The 24,507-nt window shown below is 62.9% G+C and overlaps 1 protein-coding gene and 1 long non-coding RNA gene across 14 annotated transcripts in view; one reads left to right on the top strand and one right to left on the bottom strand.

Annotated features, from left to right (window-relative positions):
- The first annotated feature begins 2,998 nt into the window (after nt 1-2,998).
- On the top strand, nt 2,999-11,519 carry MPDU1 (mannose-P-dolichol utilization defect 1). Of its 2 annotated transcripts, XM_066593952.1 has the most exons (8): nt 3,020-3,130; nt 5,187-5,322; nt 6,238-6,303; nt 7,473-7,605; nt 7,677-7,762; nt 7,852-7,970; nt 8,261-8,371; nt 11,278-11,519. In XM_066593952.1, the coding sequence occupies exons 3-8, from the start codon at nt 6,252-6,254 to the stop codon at nt 11,410-11,412; spliced, it is 636 nt and encodes a 211-aa protein (XP_066450049.1). In that variant the 5' UTR covers nt 3,020-3,130; nt 5,187-5,322; nt 6,238-6,251; the 3' UTR covers nt 11,413-11,519. The 2 variants fall into 2 exon arrangements, with proteins under 2 accessions (XP_066450048.1, XP_066450049.1); XM_066593951.1 differs by lacking the exon at nt 5,187-5,322 and having other exon boundaries at nt 2,999-3,130.
- An 802-nt stretch (nt 11,520-12,321) lies between these two features.
- LOC136613100 (uncharacterized) overlaps nt 12,322-24,507 on the bottom strand; it is a 133,283-nt gene continuing 121,097 nt past the window's right edge. For all 12 annotated transcript variants that reach the window (XR_010790454.1, XR_010790445.1, XR_010790446.1 and 9 more), the window contains exons 2-3: nt 16,920-17,194; nt 12,322-12,577 (exon numbers count right to left, since the gene is read on the bottom strand). This is a non-coding gene — a long non-coding RNA (uncharacterized lncRNA). The remainder of the gene's footprint in view (nt 12,578-16,919; nt 17,195-24,507) is intronic.

Raw genomic sequence — 24,507 nt, 5'->3', positions numbered from 1 at the left:
CACCTCTCCGACACCCCCGCCATCTATAGTGGATCGGCCGGGGTCTGTCGCTCGGCCCCCGACTAATCAGCTGATTGTGCGCCCGCTGACAGTGCCGCAATAACAGACGTTGGAGTGGAAGTCGGTGTAGCGGCCAGCGTCTGTAAGTTCTCGGTGAAATCTACGTGCCGCTACACCACCCCCCGTGTTATGGCGGTGCCGCCGGCCGCTCCGCCGCCCCCCGTGTTATGGCGGTGCCGCCGGCCGCTACGCCGCCCCCCGTGTCATGGCGGTCCCGCCGGCCGCTCCGCCGCCCCCCGTGTCATGGCGGTGCGGCCGGCCGCTCCGCCGCCCCCCGTGTCATGGCGGTGCGGCCGGCCGCTCCGCCGCCCCCCGTGTCATGGCGGTGCGGCCGGCCGCTCCGCCGCCCCCCGTGTCATGGCGGTGCGGCCGGCCGCTCCGCCGCCCCCCGTGTCATGGCGGTGCGGCCGGCCGCTCCGCCGCCCCCCTGTGTCATGGCGGTGCGGCCGGCCGCTCCGCCGCCCCCCTGTGTCATGGCGGTGCGGCCGGCCGCTCCGCCGCCCCCCTGTGTCATGGCGGTGCGGCCGGCCGCTACGCCGACCCCCTGTGTTATGGCGGTCCCGCCGGCCGCTACGCCGACCCCCTGTGTTATGGCGGTCCCGCCGGCCGCTACGCCGACCCCGTGTGTTATGGCGGTCCCGCCGGCCGCTACGCCGACCCCGTGTCATGGCGGTCCCGCCGGCCGCTACGCCGACCCCCGTGTCATGGCGGTTCCGCCGGCCGCTCCGCCGACCCCCGTGTCATGGCGGTTCCGCCGGCCGCTCCGCCGACCCCCGTGTCATGGCGGTTCCGCCGGCCGCTCCGCCGACCCCCTGTGTCATGGCGGTCCCGCCGGCCGCTCCGCCGACCCCCTGTGTCATGGCGGTCCCGCCGGCCGCTCCGCCGACCCCCTGTGTCATGGCGGTCCCGCCGGCCGCTACGCCGACCCCCTGTGTCATGGCGGTCCCGCCGGCCGCTACGCCGACCCCCTGTGTCATGGCGGTCCCGCCGGCCGCTACGCCGACCCCCTGTGTCATGGCGGTTTCGCCGGCCGCTACGCCGACCCCCTGTGTTATGGCGGTCCCGCCGCCCGCTACGCCGACCCCCTGTGTTATGGCGGTCCCGCCGGCCGCTACGCCGACCCCGTGTTATGGCGGTCCCGAGCGACGGACCGCTGCCAATCCTGGGGGCATCAGTAGAATTCTCCCTGGAGAGCCCCTTTTAAAAAGTGACAAATCCCAAGATGTGGGCCGTCATTAAGGCGCAGACAGGCTGGTCTTGAAGGGGTTAAAGGTCACACTATTTGGGGCGGCTGAACGCAGCGTTGCAGCGCGGTTTTCTTAAACATTCGGCGCTTGCTCTACAGTCCGCCATTTTGGGCCCAGACAGCGCTGGCAAGAGCATTGCGAATCTCCAGCGCCATCTGCGGCGGCTCCAGCTCCTCCTCCTCGCATTCGCTGGGCTGCTCCAACTCCTCCTCGGCGGCCTCTTCTAGCCAACGCTCCGGGAGCGGATCGCCGCGGGACTCGCAGATATTATGGAGGGTGCAGCAGGCGGCGATCAGAGTTGGTAGAAACGAGAGATCTTCGTCATTGCGTTTGACGAGACAACACCAGCGAGCCTTGAGGTGCCCGAAGACTCCGTGCGCCGCGCTCAGCGCCGAGGAGAACCGTCTGTTCAGTCCGGAACGCTCTGGGCGGGCCTCTTCAGAGAAGGGGGTCATCAGCCAGGGCAGCAGCGGGTACGAGCGGGGCCCCAGCACGTGCAGCGGGATCTCCAGCCCATCCACATAGTACGCCGTTTTAGGGAACAGGGACCCTTCCGTTCCCCACTCGAAGAGCTCCGAGGTCAACAAGGCCTGGCAGCCGGAGACGTTCCCGGGACTGCCGACGTTCAGGTCCCAGAAGCAGCGGGCCGAGTCCACCGCCGCCTGCAGGACCACCGAGTGCCAGCCCTTGGTGTTGAAGTAGCGCCCGCTGTCCTCACCGGGGGGGCGGATCGCCACATGGAAGGCGCCAAGAACTCCCGCCAACTGCGGTAAACCGTAGCGCTGCTCAAAGTCCCTGACCGTGTCCCGGAGAGCGCCCCCCTGAGGAATGGAGATGAACCTGGGGGCCAGGATGGAGACCACCGCCTCGCAGACCTCCTCAACCACCTGATGGAGCGCCGGCCGCGAGACCCCAAAGATCTTCTCAAGAGTTCGAAAGTCGTAGAAGGAGCCGAGCCGCAGCAAGGTGATGGCCAGCCGCGTCTCGGGGGGCAGCCGGCGGCCGCCGTCCGTGCGCCCCAGGGCCGGCCGCAGCTGCTCACACAGGTAGCTGAAGGTGGGCTTCGTCACCCGGAAACTCTCCATCCAGTCCGGGTTGGTGAAGGCTTTCTCCATGACGGAGCTCCAGATGGCGGCGCCCCCGGTGGCCCCCCGCCGCTCCGCACCGGCCGACATGGCGGAGGCCTCCCGCAGCAGTCGCGAGCTCCACAGAATGGCGAAGCGCAGCCGCTCCCGGGCCCGGCCGCGGCGCACACGTGACATCCTCCTCCGCCGCTCCCATTCCCGCCTCCTCCTTTCCTTCATCAGGCGGACATAGTAGAAGGAGCAGAGCGCCACGGTGGCCGCGCACATCTCCGGCAGACCCCGCCTGCCGCGCAGCGCCCCTTCAGAGGTCTCACACTCGAGAGCATCCATGTTGGCGGCTACTAGGGAAGCCAGCACTGACTGCGGCAAGCAGCCACCATCACCGGCCACCACAAGGCACAATGGCGGCCGTCACCTCACAGCTTCCGGTCACGCTTTCCTGCCCTTTCCTCACGCGGGGGCCGCCGTTATCCGCTTCTCATTCCGCCATCTCCTACCGCTACTTCACGGCAGCCGCCCGCACTGGACGGAACAAGAACATCAAGGAACTTCCGCTGCCTCACCCAAGATGGCGGCCGGAGAGTGACGGACGTGACGTCACGGTGTGGGGGCGGGTCAGCGAGGAGCACGTGATCGGCTGAGGAGACACGATGGAGGCGCTCCGCACGCTGCTGGTCCCGGCGATCCTGCCGGAGCGCTGCTATGACGAGTTCTTCCTGAGCTACAACCTGCTGCACGGTACGAGGGCGACCTACCGGGCTGTACCTACCTACCTACCTTACCCGACCCACCTACCGGGCTGTACCTACCTACCTTACCCGACCCACCTACCGGGCTGTACCTACCTACCTTACCCGACCCACCTACCGGGCTGTACCTACCTTACCCGACCCACCTACCGGGCTGTACCTACCTACCTACCTTACCCGACCCACCTACCGGGCTGTACCTACCTACCTTACCCGACCCACCTACCGGGCTGTACCTACCTTACCCGACCCACCTACCGGGCTGTACCTACCTTACCCGACCCACCTACCGGGCTGTACCTACCTACCTACCTACCTTACCCGACCCACCTACCGGGCTGTACCTACCTTACCCGACCCACCTACCGGGCTGTACCTACCTTACCCGACCCACCTACCGGGCTGTACCTACCTTACCCGACCCACCTACCGGGCTGTACCTACCTTACCCGACCCACCTACCGGGCTGTACCTACCTACCTACCTACCTTACCCGACCCACCTACCGGGCTGTACCTACCTTACCCGACCCACCTACCGGGCTGTACCTACCTTACCCGACCCACCTACCGGGCTGTACCTACCTTACCCGACCCACCTACCGGGCTGTACCTACCTACCTGACCCACCTACCGGGCTGTACCTACCCACCTGACCCACCTACTGGGCTGTACCTACCTGACACACCTACCGGGCTGTACGTACCTACCTTACCTGACCCACCTACCAGGCTGTACCTACCTACCTGACCCACCTACTGGGCTGTACCTACCTGACCCACCTACTGGGCTGTACCAACCTTACCCAACCCACCTACTGGGCTGTACGTACCTACCTTACCTGACCCACCTACCAGGTTGTACCTACCTTACCTGACCCACCTACCAGGTTGTACCTACCTACCCGACCCACCTACCGGGCTGTACTAACCTTACCCGACCCACCTACCGGGCTGTACTAACCTTACCCGACCCACCTACCGGGCTGTACTAACCTTACCCGACCCACCTACCGGGCTGTACTAACCTTACCCGACCCACCTACCGGGCTGTACTAACCTTACCCGACCCACCTACCGGGCTGTACTAACCTTACCCGACCCACCTACCGGGCTGTACTAACCTTACCCGACCCACCTACCGGGCTGTACTAACCTTACCCGACCCACCTACCGGGCTGTACTAACCTTACCCGACCCACCTACCGGGCTGTACTAACCTTACCCGACCCACCTACCGGGCTGTACTAACCTTACCCGACCCACCTACCGGGCTGTACTAACCTTACCCGACCCACCTACCGGGCTGTACTAACCTTACCCGACCCACCTACCGGGCTGTACTAACCTTACCCGACCCACCTACCGGGCTGTACCAACCTTACCCGACCCACCTACCGGGCTGTACCAACCTTACCCGACCCACCTACCGGGCTGTACCAACCTTACCCGACCCACCTACCGGGCTGTACCAACCTTACCCGACCCACCTACCGGGCTGTACCAACCTTACCCGACCCACCTACTGGGCTGTACCTACCTACCTGACCCACCTACTGGGCTGTACCTACCTACCTGACCCACCTACCGGGCTGTACCTACCTACCTGACCCACCTACCAGGCTGTACCTACCTGACACACCTACCAGGTTGTACCTACCTACCTGACCCACCTACCGGGCTGTACTAACCTTACCCGACCCACCTACCGGGCTCTACCTACCTGCCTTACCCGAGCCCCCCCACGGGCTCTACCTACCTGCCTTACCCGAGCCCCCCCACCGGGCTCTACCTACCTGCCTTACCCGACCCACCCACCGGGCTGTACCTACCTACCTACCTTACCCGAGCCACCTACTAGGCTGTACCTACCTACCTTACCGACCTACCGGGCTGTACGTACGTAGCTAACCCACCTACCTATCCCACCTACTCGGGTGCAACTACCCAACCTGCGCGACCCACCTACCGGGCTGTACCTGCCTACACACCCGCGCCTCATCTGCCCCCCAGGGTATAAGGCTCACTGGGTGTTTCTCTCTTGCAGTGACCCACCTACCAGGCTGTACCTACCTACCTGACCCACCTACCAGGCTGTACCTACCTACCTGACACACCTACCGGGCTGTACCTACCTGACACACCTACCGGGCTGTACCAACCTTACCTGACCCACCTACCAGGTTGTACCTACCTACCTGACCCACCTACCGGGCTGTACTAACCTTACCCGACCCACCTACCGGGCTGTACTAACCTGCCTTACCCGAGCCCCCCCCACAGGGCTGTACTAACCTGCCTTACCCGAGCCCCCCCACCGGGCTGTACTAACCTGCCTTACCCGAGCCCCCCCACCGGGCTGTACTAACCTGCCTTACCCGAGCCCCCCCACCGGCTCTACCTACCTGCCTTACCCGAGCCCCCCCACCGGGCTCTACCTACCTGCCTTACCCGAGCCCCCCCACCGGGCTCTACCTACCTGCCTTACCCGAGCCCCCCCACCGGGCTCTACCTACCTGCCTTACCCGAGCCCCCCCACCGGGCTCTACCTACCTGCCTTACCCGAGCCCCCCCACCGGGCTCTACCTACCTGCCTTACCCGAGCCCCCCCACCGGGCTCTACCTACCTGCCTTACCCGAGCCCCCCCACCGGGCTCTACCTACCTGCCTTACCCGAGCCCCCCCACCGGGCTCTACCTACCTGCCTTACCCGAGCCCCCCCACCGGGCTCAACCTACCTGCCTTACCCAAGCCCCCCCACGGGCTGTACCTACCTGCCTTACCCGAGCCACCCACCGGGCTGTACCTACCTTCCTTACCCGACCCACCCACCGGGTTGTACCTACCTACCTTACTCGATCCACCCACCGGGCTGTACCTACCTACCTTACCCGAGCCACCTACTAGGCTGTACCTACCTACCTACCTTACCGACCTACCGGGCTGTACCTACGTAGCTAACCCACCTACCTATCCCACCTACTCGGGTGCAACTACCCAACCTGCGCGACCCACCTACCGGGCTGTACCTACCTACCCACCCGCGCCTCATCTGCCCCCCCAGGGTATAAGGCTCACTGGGTGTTTCTCTCTTGCAGTGGATTGTCTGAAGATGTTGATCAGTAAGCTGCTGGGGATCGGGATCATCCTGGGCTCCGTGATGGGTGAGTGCATATTCATGAGGGGGAGGGGCTGCTTGTCCCGCCCACCCACTGGGATTAACATTTTCTTGCTGGCAGGGGAGGGGTTACTTATACTTTGTATCATTGATGTTGCTTCAAGACCCCGAAGGGGGGAGAAAGCAGACCTACAGGTTAGATAAAGACTAACGAAGGTGTACAATGCCCAGACGCCTGCGCACCCGAAAATAGTCACCGTGTCTCGCAAAAGTGCCCCGCCGCCCCGGGAGGAGGAGGAAAGCGCTTCGGGCGGCGGCAGAGCAGTCCGCTTGAGAAAATAACTATTTAGTGTAGATGGTGCTGAGGCCCCCCCGCACACCCTGCCCCCCCTCCACACCCTCTGCACGCCCTGGCCCCCACCCTCACCCTGCCCCCCCTCCACACCCTCTGCACACCCTGCCCCCCCTCCTCACCCTCTGCACGCCCTGGCCCCCACCCTCACCCTGGCCCCCCCTCCTCACCCTGCGCAGAGGGCCAAAGGTTTGCCACAGCCCTGATCACCATGATGACTGCTGACACACTGCAGTACTGAATCATCATGGAGGCGGCATAAACCTGTAACAATCTATAGTGAATGTAAATCTATTTACACTCCTGTTTGGTACGGTGGCGTCCGCAGCGGGCGGCGCCAAACACCCAACACGCATCTTATCCTGCAGGGCAAACGCTGAACAACACAAAGTAGTCAAAAGAATCAAAGCGTACCTCAAGAAGACGGCCGCAGACCCCGGTGTGCCAGAACCCAACCCCCCCTCGACACCACGCGGGGGGGTCAGCTGGAAGCCTCGACACCACGCAGGGGGGGCCGCTGGCCAGAAAGCAGTGTGTTGGCGCACATTTAAAGCATTTATCTCTCTAAATTAATTTGTTTAACGTGGGTGCAGCCGCAGCGACCCCTCGGCTCCGGCTTTGGGTCTCACATGTTGCCCACCTCTGAATAGAAACCATTCGATTCACTGACTGCAAGCAGGCTTTCCTCTGCAGTGGCCCATTATGATGTGTCGCCTGGTACCAATGTGCTGCAGATTCTGCCACTTTGAATCCAGTTGTGCCGGGTCGAATCTGCAGGTTCTGCCCTCCAGGGCAGCAGTTTATCTGGGGGGTTGTGCCGTCTCTGCGGCAGGGGTGACACTGCTCACGCTTTCTTCTCACAGTGAAGGTGCCGCAGATCGTGAAGCTTGTGCGCTCGGGCACGGCGGAGGGGCTCAGCTTCCAGTCGGTTCTCCTGGAGTTATTGGCGCTGTCGGGCACCATGGTGTACAGCATCACCCACGGCTTCCCCTTCAGGTGAGACGCTGCCCCCTCTGTACGTGTGGCGGGTACGGGCGCCCCTTATCTCTGCTTCATGTCTCCTGCAGCTCGTGGGGTGAAGTCCTCTTCCTGATGATACAAACGCTGATCATCAGCTTCCTGATACAACATCTCAGAGGGCGGACGGCGCTAGGTAGGTGGGCTGTCAGGAGGGTCTGCCAGCTGTGGGGGTCCGGTGCCCCGCCGCTCCTTGTCTCAGTGCTGCCTCCTATGTGTTTCCAGGTGCCCTCGCCCTCGCCGTCTACTTCGCTCTCATCGCCATCCTGCTATCTCCTGTGATACCCATGGTGGTCGTCACCCTGCTACAGGCAGCCAACGTGCCAGCCATCATCATCAGCCGGGTGAGTCCCTCTAGATACCCCCCTCATGGCTCCCTTCAGTGTCGCCCCGGAGGGGGCGGGCTCATGGCTCCCTTCAGTGTCGCCCCGGAGGGGGCGGGCTCATGGCTCCCTTCAGTGTCGCCCCGGAGGGGGCGGGCTCATGGCTCCCTTCAGTGTCGCCCCGGAGGGGGCGGGCTCATGGCTCCCTTCAGTGTCGCCCCGGAGGGGGCGGGCTCATGGCTCCCTTCAGTGTCGCCCCGGAGGGGGCAGCTTCTCGCCCGCTCTCTGTATAATGGTGACTTTCCCTGCAGCTCTTACAAGCAGCCACGAACTACAGGAGCGGGCACACGGGGCAGCTGTCGGCGGTGACGGTCACACTGTTATTCCTTGGTTCTCTGGCCCGGATATTCACTTCAGTTCAGGTAAGACACCCGTGTGTGTGTGGGGGAGGGGGGCGCTCGGGGCCCCGCTGGCTCCATCCATCAGTGGTGCCCTGTGTGTCCATCCGTTTGTGTGGGGCGCTCAGGGCCCGATGTGTGTCTGTTCATGTGCGGCGTTCGGGGCCCGGTCGGTGTGTGTATCCGTCCATCCGTTCGTCTGGAGCGCTCGGGGCCCGGGGTGTGTGTGTGTGTGTCCGTGTGTGTGTCCGTGTGTGTGTCCGTGTGTGTGTGTGTCCGTGTGTCCGTGTGTCCGTGTGTCCGTGTCCGTGTGTCCGTGTCCGTGTGTCCGTGTCCGTGTGTCCGTGTGTCCGTGTGTCCGTGTGTCCGTGTGTCCGTGTGTCCGTGTGTCCGTGTGTCCGTGTCCGTGTGTCCGTGTCCGTGTGTCCGTGTCCGTGTCCGTGTCCGTGTGTCCGTGTCCCCGTGCGTCCGTGTCCCCGTGCGTCCGTGTCCCCGTGCGTCCGTGTCCCCGTGCGTGCGTGTCCCCGTGCGTGCGTGTCCCCGTGCGTGCGTGTGTCCGTGCGTGCGTGTGTCCGTGCGTGCGTGTGTCCGTGCGTGCGTGTGTCCGTGCGTGCGTGTGTCCGTGCGTGCGTGTGTCCGTGCGTGCGTGTGTCCGTGCGTGCGTGTGTCCGTGCGTGCGTGTGTCCGTGCGTGCGTGTGTCCGTGCGTGCGTGTGTCCGTGCGTGCGTGTGTCCGTGCGTGCGTGTGTCCGTGCGTGCGTGCGTCCGTGCGTGCGTCCGTGCGTGCGTGCGTCCGTGCGTGCGTCCGTGCGTGCGTCCGTGCGTGCGTCCGTGCGTGCGTGCGTGCGTCCGTGTCCGTGCGTGCGTCCGTGTCCGTGCGTGTGTCCGTGCCCGTGCGTGTGTCCGTGCGTGTGTGTGTGTGTGTGTGTCCGTGCGTGTGTGTGTCTGTGTGTCCGTGCGTGTGTGTGTCTGTGTGTCCGTGTGTGTGTGTGTGTGTGTGTGTCCGTGTCCGTGTGCGTCCGTCCGTCCGGGGCGCTCGGGGCCCGGTGTGCGTCCGTCCGTCCGGGGCGCTCGGGGCCCGCTGTGCGTCCGTCCGTCCGGGGCGCTCGGGGCCCGGTGTGCGTCCGTCCGTCCGGGGCGCTCGGGGCCCGGTGTGCGTCCGTCCGTCCGGGGCGCTCGGGGCCCGGTGTGCGTGCGTCCGTCCGGGGCGCTCGGGGCCCGGTGTGCGTGCGTGCGTCCGTCCGTCCGTCCGGGGCGCTCGGGGCCCGGTGTGCGTGCGTCCGTCCGTCCGTCCGGGGCGCTCGGGGCCCGGTGTGCGTGCGTCCGTCCGTCCGTCCGGGGCGCTCGGGGCCCGGTGTGCGTGCGTCCGTCCGTCCGTCCGGGGCGCTCGGGGCCCGGTGTGCGTGCGTCCGTCCGTCCGTCCGGGGCGCTCGGGGCCCGGTGTGCGTGCGTCCGTCCGTCCGTCCGGGGCGCTCGGGGCCCGGTGTGCGTGCGTCCGTCCGTCCGTCCGGGGCGCTCGGGGCCCGGTGTGCGTGCGTCCGTCCGGGGCGCTCGGGGCCCGGTGTGCGTGCGTCCGTCCGTCCGTCCGGGGCGCTCGGGGCCCGGTGTGCGTCCGTCCGGGGCGCTCGGGGCCCGGTGTGCGTCCGTCCGTCTGTGTGGGGCGCCTGGGGCCCGGTGTCCGTCCATCCGTGTGGGGCGCACGGGACCCGGTGTGTGTCCGTCCGTCTTGTCGTTCGTGTGGGGCGCTCGGGGCCCGGTGTGTGTCCGTCCGTTCGTGTGGGGCGCTCGGGGCCCGGTGTGTGTCCGTCCGTTCGTGTGGGGCGCTCGGGGCCCGGTGTGTGTCCGTCCGTTCGTGTGGGGCGCTCGGGGCCCGGTGTGTATCCGTCCGTTCGTGTGGGGCGCTCGGGGCCCGGTGTGTGTCCGTCCGTTCGTGTGGGGCGCTCGGGGCCCGGTGTGTGTCCGTCCGTTCGTGTGGGGCGCTCGGGGCCCGGTGTGTGTCCGTCCGTTCGTGTGGGGCGCTCGGGGCCCGGTGTGTGTCCGTGTGGGGCGCTCGGGGCCCGGTGTGTGTCCGTGTGGGGCGCTCGGGGCCCGGTGTGTGTTCGTGTGGGGCGCTCGGGGCCCGGTGTGTGTTCGTGTGGGGCGCTCGGGGCCCGGTGTGTGTCCGTGTGGGGCGCTCGGGGCCCGGCGTGTGTCCGTCGGTCCGTGTGGGGCGCTCGTGGGCCGGTGCCCGCCCGTCTGTCCGTGTGGGGCGCTCGTGGCCCGGTATATGTGTCAGTGTGCAGTGCTCGGGGCCCGGTGTCCGTCCGTTCGCGTGGGGCGCTCGGGGCTTGGTGTGTGTGTGTCCCCGTCCGTTCGTGTGGGGCGCTCGGGGCCCGGTGTGTGTCCGTGTGGGGCGCTCGGGGCCCGGCGTGTGTCCGTCGGTCCGTGTGGGGCGCTCGTGGGCCGGTGCCCGCCCGTCTGTCCGTGTGGGGCGCTCGTGGCCCGGTATATGTGTCAGTGTGCAGTGCTCGGGGCCCGGTGTCCGTCCGTTCGCGTGGGGCGCTCGGGGCTTGGTGTGTGTGTGTCCCCGTCCGTTCGTGTGGGGCGCTCGGGGCCCGGTGTGTGTGTGTCCGTCCGTTCGTGTGAGGTGCTCGGGGCCTGGCGTGTGTCCGTCCGTCCGTTTGTTCGTGTGGGGCGCCCCGTGTCAGTCGGTCCGTGTGGGGCGCTCGTGGCCCGGTGACCGTCTGTCTGTCTGGGGCGCCCCGTGTCAGTCGGTCCGTGTGGGGCACTCGTGGCCCGGTGCCAGTGTGCAGTGCTCGGGGCCCGGTGTGTGTCTATCCAGCAGTTAGGGGCCTGGTGTGTCTGTGTGTGGCTTACCTCCTGTTTGGACTATATTGGATTGGCTGCTGTCCATCTATCATGGTGTCACTGACGCTCCTTCCCTCCCGCCAGGAGACCGGAGACCCCCTGATGTCTCTCACCTACGTCGTGTCGTCTGCATGTAACGGACTGATATTTGCGCAGCTTCTTTACTATTGGAACGTCAGCTCTGCAGCCGATAAGAAGAGGAAGAAGAAGAGACACTGAGGGCTGCCCCTGTCCGGCTGTCCCTGTCCGGCTGTCCCTGTCCGGCTGCCCCTGTCCGGGCGCCCACAGCTCCGCCATCATTCCAATGAAATGCTCTGGTTTTTGCATCTGGCTTCCCTCGTCTCTTTGCTGTGGTCATCGGGTGCTACGGCCCATCACAGGGGTCTCACAGCTCCATCATCTGTGTATCCTCCAGTCACAGCCGGAGCTGCAGTCCGAGTCCCTTGTCTATTATGATGTGTGCCACTGTAAGACATGTAACTGCTGACTGGGGTCTAAGATATAATAGAACTAGCTGATATACCCGGCTTCACCTGAGATATATAGATATATAGATATACACACACACACTAGCACATATACATATACTATACTAGCTGATATACCCGGCTTCGCCCGAGTTAATTTGGTCCTGGTGTTTATCTGGTGTTCACACGGAAAATCTTATGAAGTCGCGGTTACTTTAGAGATACCGGAAAAACATATGTTCACCATTTTGCATAGTTCTCTGCGTTACCCAGGAAACACCACGTGGAGGTAACCATGCAACGTTTACTTTATATAAAATGACATCAGGAAGTGAGAGAATTAGATTACGTACATAAAATTTGGACGCCAATTCTTTTGTGCTTAGAATTGAATAATGGAGTTGGGACCGTGCGTGTGCGTGTGTGTGTGTGTGTGGACAGGGACTACAGCTCTGGATGTGACTACAGGATAATGCATGCTGGCAAAGCTGAACTGTTTTCGCAGCTCTGGATGTGACTGGAGGAGGTCAGCTGGCCTTCATTCTGCAGCAAGGGTGGGAGATTGGGTTTGTGTCTGCAGGGGAGCTGTGTGCAGGAAACGTCAGCTATCTGTATGTTAGCCGTCAGGTCCAGCGGGAGGTATCTGACCAAACGAGGAGAGCAGAGGAGACACGGAGGTTTATTAGCAGCTGTCATGGTGGCACAAGCATATTCTACAATGGAGGTCTCGGGAAGCTTCATCACCCCCCTGCTGCACGAAGGGACATGTCTCTGAGGAAAGAGCGCAGGACGGATGAGACCTCTCACAGCAGACGGAGGATGTCAGCGGGGCTCTTGAGTTCTTCGTATCAGTCGCAGAGACCACGGTCAGCAGAGGGGGTCATCATCCATGTACGGGACTCGTTACCGCCGGACACCTGGAAACACAAGAGAAGGGTCAGGGGGAATGTGGCGCTGACCCTGGGAGCGGAGGGTGGGGGGGAATGTGGCGCTGACCCTGGGAGCGGAGGGTGGGGGGGGAATGTGGCGCTGACCCTGGGAGGCGGGAAGGGGGGGGGGGGGGATGCGGAGCTGACCCTGGGAGGCGGGGGGGGGGGGGGGGATGCGGCGCTGACCCTGGGAGGCGGGAAGGGGGGGGGGGATGCGGCGCTGACCCTGGGAGGCGGGGGGGGGGGGGGGATGCGGCGCTGACCCTGGGAGGCGGGAAGGGGGGGGGGGGATGCGGCGCTGACCCTGGGAGGCGGGAAGGGGGGGGGATGCGGCGCTGACCCTGGGAGGCGGGAAGGGGGGGGGGATGCGGCGCTGACCCTGGGAGGCGGGAAGGGGGGGGGGATGCGGCGCTGACCCTGGGAGGCGGGAAGGGGGGGGGGGGGGATGCGGCGCTGACCCTGGGAAGGGGGGGGGGGGATGCGGCGCTGACCCTGGGAGGCGGGAAGGGAGGGGGGGGATGCGGCGCTGACCCTGGGAGGCGGGAAGGGGGGATGCGGCGCTGACCCTGGGAGGCGGGAAGGGGGGGGGGATGCGGCGCTGACCCTGGAAGGGGGGGGGGGATGCGGCGCTGACCCAGGGGGGGGGGGGGATGCAACGCTGACCCTGGGAGGCGGGAAGGGAGGGGGGGGGGGATGCGGCGCTGACCCTGGGAGGCGGGAAGGGAGGGGGGGGATGCGGCGCTGACCCTGGGAGGCGGGAAGGGAGGGGGGGGGATGCGGCGCTGACCCTGGGAGGCGGGAAGGGAGGGGGGGGGATGCGGCGCTGACCCTGGGAGGCGGGGAGGGGGAGGGGGATGCGGCGCTGACCCTGGGTGCCGGGGGGGGGGATGCGGCGCTGACCCTGGGAGCCGGGAAGGGGGGGGGGGATGCGGCGCTGACCCTGGGGGGGGGGGGGGGATTGCGGCGCTGACCCTGGGAGGCGGGGGGGTTGCGGCGCTGACCCTGGGAGGCGGGGGGGGGGGTTGCGGCGCTGACCCGGGGGGGGGGGTTGCGGCGCTGACCCTGGGAGGCGGGGGGGATGTGGCGCTGACCCTGGGAGGCGGGGGGGGGAGATGCGGCGCTGACCCTGGGAGGGGGGGGGGATGCGGCGCTGACCCTGGGAGGCCGGAGGGGGGGGATGCGGCGCTGACCCTGGGAGGCCGGAGGGGGGGGATGCGGCGCTGACCCTGGGAGGCCGGAGGGGGGGGATGCGGCGCTGACCCTGGGAGGCCGGAGGGGGGGGATGCGGCGCTGACCCTGGGAGGCCGGAGGGGGGGGATGCGGCGCTGACCCTGGGAGGCCGGAGGGGGGGGATGCGGCGCTGACCCCGGGGGGGGGATGCGGCGCTGACCCCTGGGAGGCCGGGGGGGGGATGCGGCGCTGACCCTGGAGGCGGGAGGGGGGGATGCGGCGCTGACCCTGGGAGCGGAGGAGGGGTGGCGCTGACTCGGGGGGGGGGGGCGCTGACCCTGGGAGGGGGGGGGGATGTGGCGCTGACCCTGGGGAGCGGAGGGGGGGGGGATGTGGCGCTGACCCTGGGGAGCGGAGGATGTGGCGCTGACCCTGGGGAGCGGTGGGGGGGATGTGGCGCTGACCCTGGGGAGCGGTGGGGGGGATGTGGCGCTGACCATGGGGGGGGGGGATGTGGCGCTGACCATGGGGGGGGGGATGTGGCGCTGACCCTGGGGAGCGGTGGGGGGGGGATGTGGCGCTGACCCTGGGGAGCGGTGAGGGGGGGGATGTGGCGCTGACCCTGGGGAGCGGTGAGGGGGGGGATGTGGCGCTGACCCTGGGGAGCGGTGAGGGGGGGGATGTGGCGCTGACCCTGGGGAGCGGTGAGGGGGGGGGGATGTGGCGCTGACCCTGGGGAGCGGTGAGGGGGGGGGGGATGTGGCGCTGACCCTGGGGAGCGGTGAGGGGGGGGATGTGGCGCTGACCCTGGGGAGCGGTGAGGGGGGGGGGGGATGTGGCGCTGACCCTGGGGAGCGGTGAGGGGGGGGGGGTGTGGCGCTGACCCTGGGGAGCGGTGAGGGGGGGGGGGATGTGGCGCTGACCCTGGGGAGCGGTGAGGGGGGGGGGGGATGTGGCGCTGACCCTGGGGAGCGGTGAGGGGGGGGGGGATGTGGCGCTGACCCTGGGGAGCGGTGAGGGGGGGGGGATGTGGCGCTGACCCTGGGGAGCGGTGAGGGGGGGGGGGATGTGGCGCTGACCCTGGGGAGCGGTGAGGGGGGGGGGATGTGGCGCTGACCCTGGGGAGCGGTGAGGGGGGGGGGGATGTGGCGCTGACCCTGGGGAGCGGTGAGGGGGGGGGGGATGTGGCGCTGACCCTGGGGAGCGGTGAGGGGGGGGGGGGATGTGGCGCTGACCCTGGGGAGCGGTGAGGGGGGGGGGATGTGGCGCTGACCCTGGGGAGCGGTGAGGGGGGGGGGATGTGGCGCTGACCCTGGGGAGCGGTGAGGGGGGGGGGGATGTGGCGCTGACCCTGGGGAGCGGTGAGGGGGGGGGGATGTGGCGCTGACCCTGGGGAGCGGTGAGGGGGGGGGATGTGGCGCTGACCCTGGGGAGTGGTGGGGGGGGGGATGTGGCGCTGACCCTGGGGAGCGAGGGGTGGTGGGGATGTGGCACTGACCCTGGGAGAGGGGGGATGTGGCACTGACCCTGGGAGAGGGGGGATGTGGCGCTGACCCTGGGAGAGGGGGGATGTGGCGCTGACCCTGGGAGAGGGGGGATGTGGCGCTGACCCTGGGAGAGGGGGGATGTGGCGCTGACCCTGGGAGAGGGGGGATGTGGCGCTGACCCTGGGAGAGGGGGGATGTGGCGCTGACCCTGGGAGCGGAGGGTGAGAGGGGGGGGATGTGGCGCTGACCCTGAGAACGGAGGGTGGTGGGATGTGGCGCTGACCCTGAGAACGGAGGGTGGTGGGATGTGGCGCTGACCCTGAGAACGGAGGTTGGTGGTGGTGGGGATGTGGCGCTGACCCTGAGAACGGAGGGTGGGGGTGGGGGTGAATGTGGTGCTGACCCTGGGAGGGGGGGGTGTGGCGCTGACCCTGGGAGGGGGGGTGTGGCGCTGACCCTGGGAGGGGGGGGTGTGGCGCTGACCCTGGGAGGGGGGGGTGTGGCGCTGACCCTGGGAGGGGGGGTGTGGCGCTGACCCTGGGAGCGGAGGGGGGTTGGGCGATGTGGCGCTGACCCTGGGAGCTGAGGGGGGATGTGGCGCTAACCCTGGGAGCGGAGGGGGGGGGGGGGTGTCGCTAACCCTGGGAGCGGAGGGGGGGGGGTGTCGCTAACCCTGGGAGGGGGGGGGGTGTCGCTAACCCTGGGAGGGGGGGGGGTGTCGCTAACCCTGGGAGGGGGGGGGGTGTCGCTAACCCTGGGAGAGGAGGGGGCGTGGCGTGGCGCTAACCCTGAGAGAGGAGGGGGCGTGGCGTGGCGCTAACCCTGAGAGCAGAGGGGGTGGGGTGGGGCTAACCCTCGGAGGGGGGGGGGGTGGCGGCGCTAACCCTGGGAGCGGAGGGTGAGGTGGATGTGGCGGTAACCCTGGGAGCGGAGGGGGGGATGTGGCGCTGACCCTGGGAGCGGAGGGGGGTGGGGCGATGTGGCGCTGACCCTGGGAGCGGAGGGGGGTGGGGCGATGTGGCGCTGACCCTGGGAGCGGAGGGTGGGGGTGGGGCGCTAACCCTGGGAGCGGAGGGTGTGGGGGGGGGCGCTAACCCTGGGTGGGGGGGGGGGGCGCTAACCCTGGGAGCGGAGGGTGTGGGGATGTGGCGCTAACCCTGGGAGCGGAGGGTGGGGGTGGGGTGCTAACCCTGGGAGCCCGGGGGGTGGGGGGAACGCGGCGCTGACCCTGGGAGCCGGGGGGGGGGGGGGATGCGGCGCTGACCCTGGAAGGCGCGGGGTGCGGCGCTGACCCTGGGAGCGGAGGAGGGGGCGTGGCGCTGACTCGGGGGGGGGGGGGCGTGGCGCTGACCCTGGGAGTGGAGGGGGGGCGTGGCGCTGACCCTGGGAGCGGAGGGGGGGGGGCGTGGCGCTGACCCTGGGGGGGGGGGTTTATGTGGCGCTGACCCGCGGAATGGGGGGGGGGGGGGGGAATGTGGCGCTGACCCTGGGAGCAGAGAGTGGGGGGTGAGTAGCTTGGACCACCGGAGAGAAAGAGGCCTGCGACAAAAGGGTTAAGATGGACATTAACCCATGAGGCATCAGTGGTGTTTGTTACTAGTCCACACTGCTGGCCGCCCGCCGTCGTCGTCTATTGACCCCCTGCTCCCCAGGCGGTGCCGCGCGCCCCTCACCTGCTTCAGCATCCCAGCCCGCTCCTGCTTCCCATTCGCTCCAGTTTCAGCCCAAAACACCCGCGGGCCGGCCCCCCGGACTTCTTTGTTCGGCCACGAAATTTCTTCTGGTTGTTCATGAAATCACTGAAGAGGCGGAGCCACGCTCGATTTGGGGGCATCGGGGCAGAATCCGGGGTGAGCAGTGTGTCCCGAGGACGGGGCCCAGGATCCGTCCGTTCTTCCACACTGTCCCGAAGCAGCAGCTCCTCGGAGGAGAGGAGATCCAGCAGTGCCTGCAGGGGAGAAGAGGCTGACGATCAGCGGCATCCTGCGCCGCTCTGCAGGGGCCTCGGACCACCCAGCAGCATCCGTTAGTGCAACAACTCCTGTCTAATGAGCCCCCGTACACAAGCTGTATACCCCCGGTTGGGGCAGTACTGAAGGGGCCCATGAGCCCCCGTATACAAACTATAGGCCCCCTGTGGGGCAATACGGAAGGGGCCCATGAGCCCCCGTACACAAGCTATATACCCCCTGTGGGGCAATACTGAAGGGGCCCATGAGCCCCCGTGTACAAGCTATATACCCCCCTGTGGGGCAATACTGAAGGGGCCCATGAGCCCCCGCACACAAGCTATATACCCCCCTGTGGGGCAATACTGAAGGGGCCCATGAGCCCCCGTACACAAGTTATATACCCCCTGTGGGGCAATACTGAAGGGGCCCATGAGCCCCTGTATACAAGCTATATACCGACACACATCCCCTCTCTGTCCCCGTATACAAGCTATATACCGGCACACATCCCCTCTGCCCCTGTATACAAGCTATATACCGGCACACATCCCCTCTGCCCCTGTATACAAGCTATATACCGGCACACATCCCCTCTCTGCCCCCGTATACAAGCTATATACCAGCACACATCCCCTCTCTGCCCCTGTATACAAGCTATATACCGGCACACATCCACTCTCTGCCCCTGTATACAAGCTATATACCGGCACACATCCCCTCTGCCCCTGTATACAAGCTATATACCGGCACACATCCCCTCTGCCCCTGTATACAAGCTATAACCGGCACACATCCCCTCTGCCCCCGTATACAAGCTATATACCGGCACACATCCCCTCTCTGCCCCCGTATACAAGCTATATACCAGCACACATCCCCTCTCTGCCCCCGTATACAAGCTATATACCAGCACACATCCCCTCTGCCCCCCGTGTACAAGTTATATACCGGCACACATCCCCTCTCTGCCCCCGTATACAAGCTATATACCAGCACACATCCCCTCTCTGTCCCTGTATACAAGCTATATACCGGCACACATCCCCTCTCTGTCCCCGTATACAAGCTATATACCGGCACACATCCCCTCTCTGCCCCCGTATACAAGCTATATACCGGCACACATCCCCTCTCTGCCCCTGTATACAAGCTATATACCGGCACACATCCCCTCTGCCCCTGTATACAAGCTATATACCGGCACACATCCCCTCTCTGTCCCCGTATACAAGCTATATACCGGCACACATCCCCTCTCTGCCCCTGTATACAAGCTATATACCGGCACACATCCCCTCTGCCCCCGTATACAAGCTATATACAGGCACACATCCCCTCTCTGCCCCCGTATACAAGCTATATACCGACACACATCCCCTCTCTGCCCCTGTATACAAGCTATATACCGGCACACATCCCCTCTCTGCCCCCGTATACAAGCTATATACCGGCACACATCCCCTCTCTGCCCCTGTATACAAGCTATATACCGGCACACATCCCCTCTGCCCCCGTATACAAGCTATATACCGGCACACATCCCCTCTCTGTCCCCGTATACAAGCTATATACCGACACACATCCCCTCTCTGCCCCTGTATACAAGCTATATACCAGCACACATCCCCTCTCTGCCCCTGTATACAAGCTATATACCAGCACACATCCCCTCTCTGCCCCCCGTATACAAGCTATATACCAGCACACATCCCCTCTGCCCCTGTATACAAGCTATATACCGACACACATCCCCTCTCTGCCCCCGTATACAAGCTATATACCAGCACACATCCCCTCTGCCCCCGTATACAAGCTATATACCGGCACACATCCCCTCTCTGCCCCCGTATACAAGCTATATACCGGCACACATCCCCCCTCTGCCCTTGTATACAAGCTATATACCGGCACACATCCCCTCTCTGCCCCTGTATACAAGCTATATACCGGCACACATCCCCTCTCTGCCCCCCGTATACAAGCTATATACCGGCACACATCCCCTCTCTGCCCCCCGTATACAAGCTATATACCGACACACATCCCCCCTCTGCCCCCGTATACAAGCTATATACCAGCACACATCCCCTCTCTGCTCCCGTATACAAGCTATATACCGGCACACATCCCCTCTCTGTCCCCCATATACAAGCTATATACCGACACACATCCCCTCTCTGCCCCCGTATACAAGCTATATACCGACACACATCCCCTCTCTGCTCCCGTATACAAGCTATATACCGGCACACATCCCCTCTCTGCCCCTGTATACAAGGTATATACCGACACACATCCCCTCTCTGTCCCCGTATACAAGGTATATACCGGCACACATCCCCCCTCTGCCCTTGTATACATGCTATATACCGGCACACATCCCCCCTCTGCCCCTGTATACAAGCTATATACCGGCACACATCCCCTCTCTGTCCCCGTATACAAGCTATATACAGGCACACATCCCCCTCTCTGTCCCCGTATACAAGCTATATACCGGCACACATCCCCTCTGCCCCTGTATACAAGCTATATACCGGCACACATCCCCCCTCTGCCCCTGTATACAAGCTATATACCGGCACACATCCCCTCTCTGCCCCTGTATACAAGCTATATACCGCCACACTTCCCCTCTCTGCCCCCGTATACAAGCTATATACCGACACACATCCCCTCTCTGCCCCCGTATACAAGCTATATACCGGCACACATCCCCTCTCTGCCCCCGTATACAAGCTATATACCGGCACACATCCACTCTCTGTCCCCGTATACAAGCTATATACCGGCACACATTCCCTCTCTGCCCCTGTATACAAGCTATATACCAGCACACATCCCCTCTCTGCCCCCGTATACAAGCTATATACCAGCACACATCCCCTCTCTGCCCCCCGTATACAAGCTATATACCGGCACACATCCCCTCTGCCCCTGTATACAAGCTATATACCAGCACACATCCCCTCTGCCCCTGTATACAAGCTATATACCGACACACATCCCCTCTCTGCCCCCGTATACAAGCTATATACCGGCACACATCCCCTCTGCTCCCGTATACAAGCTATATACCGACACACATCCCCTCTCTGCCCCCGTATACAAGCTATATACCGGCACACATCCCCTCTGCTCCCGTATACAAGCTATATACCGGCACACATCCCCTCTGCCCCTGTATACAAGCTATATACCGGCACACATCCCCTCTCTGCCCCTGTATACAAGCTATATACCGGCACACATCCCCTCTGCCCCTGTATACAAGCTATATACCGGCACACATCCCCTCTCTGCCCCTGTATACAAGCTATATACCGGCACACATCCCCTCTGCCCCCCCATATACAAGCTATATACCGGCACACATCCCCTCTGCCCCCCCATATACAAGCTATATACCGACACACATCCCCTCTCTGCCCCCCGTATACAAGCTATATACAGGCACACATCCCCTCTCTGTCCCCCATATACAAGCTATATACCGGCACACATCCCCTCTGCCCCTGTATACAAGCTATATACCGGCACACATCCCCTCTGCCCCTGTATACAAGCTATATACCAGCACACATCCCCTCTGCCCCCGTATACAAGCTATATGCCGGCACACATCCCCTCTCTGCCCCTGTATACAAGCTATATACCAGCACACATCCCCTCTGCCCCCGTATACAAGCTATATACCAGCAAACATCCCCTCTCAGCCCCCGTATACAAGCTATATACCGCCACACATCCCCTCTCTGCCCCTGTATACAAGCTATATACCGGCACACATCCCCTCTCTGTCCCTGTATACATGCTATATACCGGCACACATCCCCTCTCTGCCCCCGTATACAAGCTATATACCGGCACACATCCCCTCTCTGCCCCCGTATACAAGCTATATACCAGCACACATCCCCTCTGCCCCCGTATACAAGCTATATACCAGCAAACATCCCCCCTCTGCCCCCGTATACAAGCTATATACCAGCAAACATCCCCTCTCAGCCCCCGTATACAAGCTATATACCAGCACACATCCCCTCTGCCCCCGTATACAAGCTATATACCAGCAAACATCCCCTCTCTGCCCCTGTATACAAGCTATATACCGGCACACATCCCCTCTCTGCCCCTGTATACAAGCTATATACCGGCACACATCCCCTCTCTGCCCCTGTATACAAGCTATATACCGGCACACATCCCCTCTCTGCCCCCCGTATACAAGCTATATACCGCCACACATCCCCCCTCTGCCCCCGTATACAAGCTATATACCGGCACACATCCCCTCTCTGCCCCCCGTATACAAGCTATATACCGGCACACATCCCCTCTCTGTCCCGTATACAAGCTATATACCGACACACATCCCCTCTCTGTCCCCGTATACAAGCTATATACCGGCACACATCCCCTCTCTGCCCCCGTATACAAGCTATATACCGGCACACATCCCCTCTCTGTCCCCGTATACAAGCTATATACCGACACACATCCCCTCTCTGCCCCTGTATACAAGCTATATACCGGCACACATCCCCTCTCTGCCCCCCGTATACAAGCTATATACCGGCACACATCCCCTCTCTGCCCCTGTATACAAGCTATATACCAGCACACATCCCCTCTCTGTCCCCCGTATACAAGCTATATACCGGCACACATCCCCTCTGCTCCCGTATACAAGCTATATACCGGCACACATCCCCTCTCTGTCCCCGTATACAAGCTATATACCGACACACATCCCCTCTCTGCCCCCGTATACAAGCTATATACCGGCACACATCCCCTCTGCCCCTGTATACAAGCTATATACAGGCACACATCCCCTCTCTGTCCCCGTATACAAGCTATATACAGGCACACATCCCCTCTCTGCCCCCGTATACAAGCTATATACCGACACACATCCCCTCTCTGCCCCTGTATACAAGCTATATACCGGAACACATCCCCTCTGCTCCCGTATACAAGCTATATACCGGCACACATCCCCTCTCTGTCCCCGTATACAAGCTATATACAGGCACACATCCCCTCTCTGTCCCCGTATACGAGCTATATACCGACACACATCCCCTCTGCCCCTGTATACAAGCTATATACCGCCACACATCCCCTCTCTGCCCCTGTATACAAGCTATATACCGGCACACATCCCCTCTCTGTCCCCGTATACAAGCTATATACCGGCACACATCCCCTCTCTGTCCCCGTATACAAGCTATATACCGGCACACATCCCCTCTCTGCCCCTGTATACAAGCTATATACCAGCACACATCCCCTCTCTGCCCCCGTATACAAGCTTTATACCGCCACACATCCCCTCTCTGTCCCCGTATACAAGCTATATACCGACACACATCCCCTCTGCCCCTGTATACAAGCTATATACCGCCACACATCCCCTCTCTGCCCCTGTATACAAGCTATATACCGGCACACATCCCCTCTCTGTCCCCGTATACAAGCTATATACCGGCACATATCCCCTCTCTGCCCCTGTATACAAGCTATATACCGGCACACATCCCCTCTCTGCCCCTGTATACAAGCTATATACCGGCACACATCCCCTCTCTGTCCCCGTATACAAGCTATATACCGGCACATATCCCCTCTCTGCCCCTGTATACAAGCTATATACCGGCACACATCCCCTCTGCCCCTGTATACAAGCTATATACCGGCACACATCCCCTCTCTGCCCCTGTATACAAGCTATATACCGGCACACATCCCCTCTCTGCCCCTGTATACAAGCTATATACCGGCACACATCCCCTCTGCCCCCCCATATACAAGCTATATACCGACACACATCCCCTCTCTGCCCCCCGTATACAAGCTATATACAGGCACACATCCCCTCTCTGTCCCCCATATACAAGCTATATACCGGCACACATCCCCTCTGCCCCTGTATACAAGCTATATACCGCCACACATCCCCTCTCTGCCCCTGTATACAAGCTATATACCGGCACACATCCCCTCTCTGTCCCCGTATACAAGCTATATACCGGCACACATCCCCTCTCTGCCCCCGTATACAAGCTTTATACCGCCACACATCCCCTCTCTGTCCCCGTATACAAGCTATATACCGACACACATCCCCTCTGCCCCTGTATACAAGCTATATACCGCCACACATCCCCTCTGCCCCTGTATACAAGCTATATACCGGCACACATCCCCTCTCTGTCCCCGTATACAAGCTATATACCGGCACATATCCCCTCTCTGCCCCTGTATACAAGCTATATACCGGCACACATCCCCTCTCTGCCCCTGTATACAAGCTATATACCGGCACACATCCCCTCTCTGTCCCCGTATACAAGCTATATACCGGCACATATCCCCTCTCTGCCCCTGTATACAAGCTATATACCGGCACACATCCCCTCTGCCCCTGTATACAAGCTATATACCGGCACACATCCCCTCTCTGCCCCTGTATACAAGCTATATACCGGCACACATCCCCTCTCTGCCCCTGTATACAAGCTATATACCGGCACACATCCCCTCTGCCCCCCCATATACAAGCTATATACCGACACACATCCCCTCTCTGCCCCCCGTATACAAGCTATATACAGGCACACATCCCCTCTCTGTCCCCCATATACAAGCTATATACCGGCACACATCCCCTCTGCCCCTGTATACAAGCTATATACCGGCACACATCCCCTCTCTGTCCCCGTATACAAGCTATATACCGGCACATATCCCCTCTCTGCCCCTGTATACAAGCTATATACCGGCACACATCCCCTCTCTGCCCCTGTATACAAGCTATATACCGGCACACATCCCCTCTCTGTCCCCGTATACAAGCTATATACCGGCACATATCCCCTCTCTGCCCCCGTATACAAGCTATATACCGGCACACATCCCCTCTGCCCCTGTATACAAGCTATATACCGGCACACATCCCCTCTCTGCCCCTGTATGCAAGCTATATACCGGCACACATCCCCTCTGCCCCCCCATATACAAGCTATATACCGACACACATCCCCTCTCTGCCCCCCGTATACAAGCTATATACAGGCACACATCCCCTCTCTGTCCCCCATATACAAGCTATATACCGGCACACATCCCCTCTCTGCCCCCCGTATACAAGCTATATACAGGCACACATCCCCTCTCTGTCCCCCATATACAAGCTATATACAGGCACACATCCCCTCTCTGTCCCCCATATACAAGCTATATACCGGCACACATCCCCTCTCTGTCCCCCATATACAAGTTATAAACCGGCACACATCCCCTC

This window comes from Eleutherodactylus coqui, chromosome 2 (assembly GCF_035609145.1).
Source record: "Eleutherodactylus coqui strain aEleCoq1 chromosome 2, aEleCoq1.hap1, whole genome shotgun sequence".
Lineage (NCBI taxonomy): Eukaryota > Metazoa > Chordata > Amphibia > Anura > Eleutherodactylidae > Eleutherodactylus > Eleutherodactylus coqui.
Note: the sequence above shows the minus strand (reverse complement) of the source record. Positions and strands in the feature narration are given on the sequence as shown.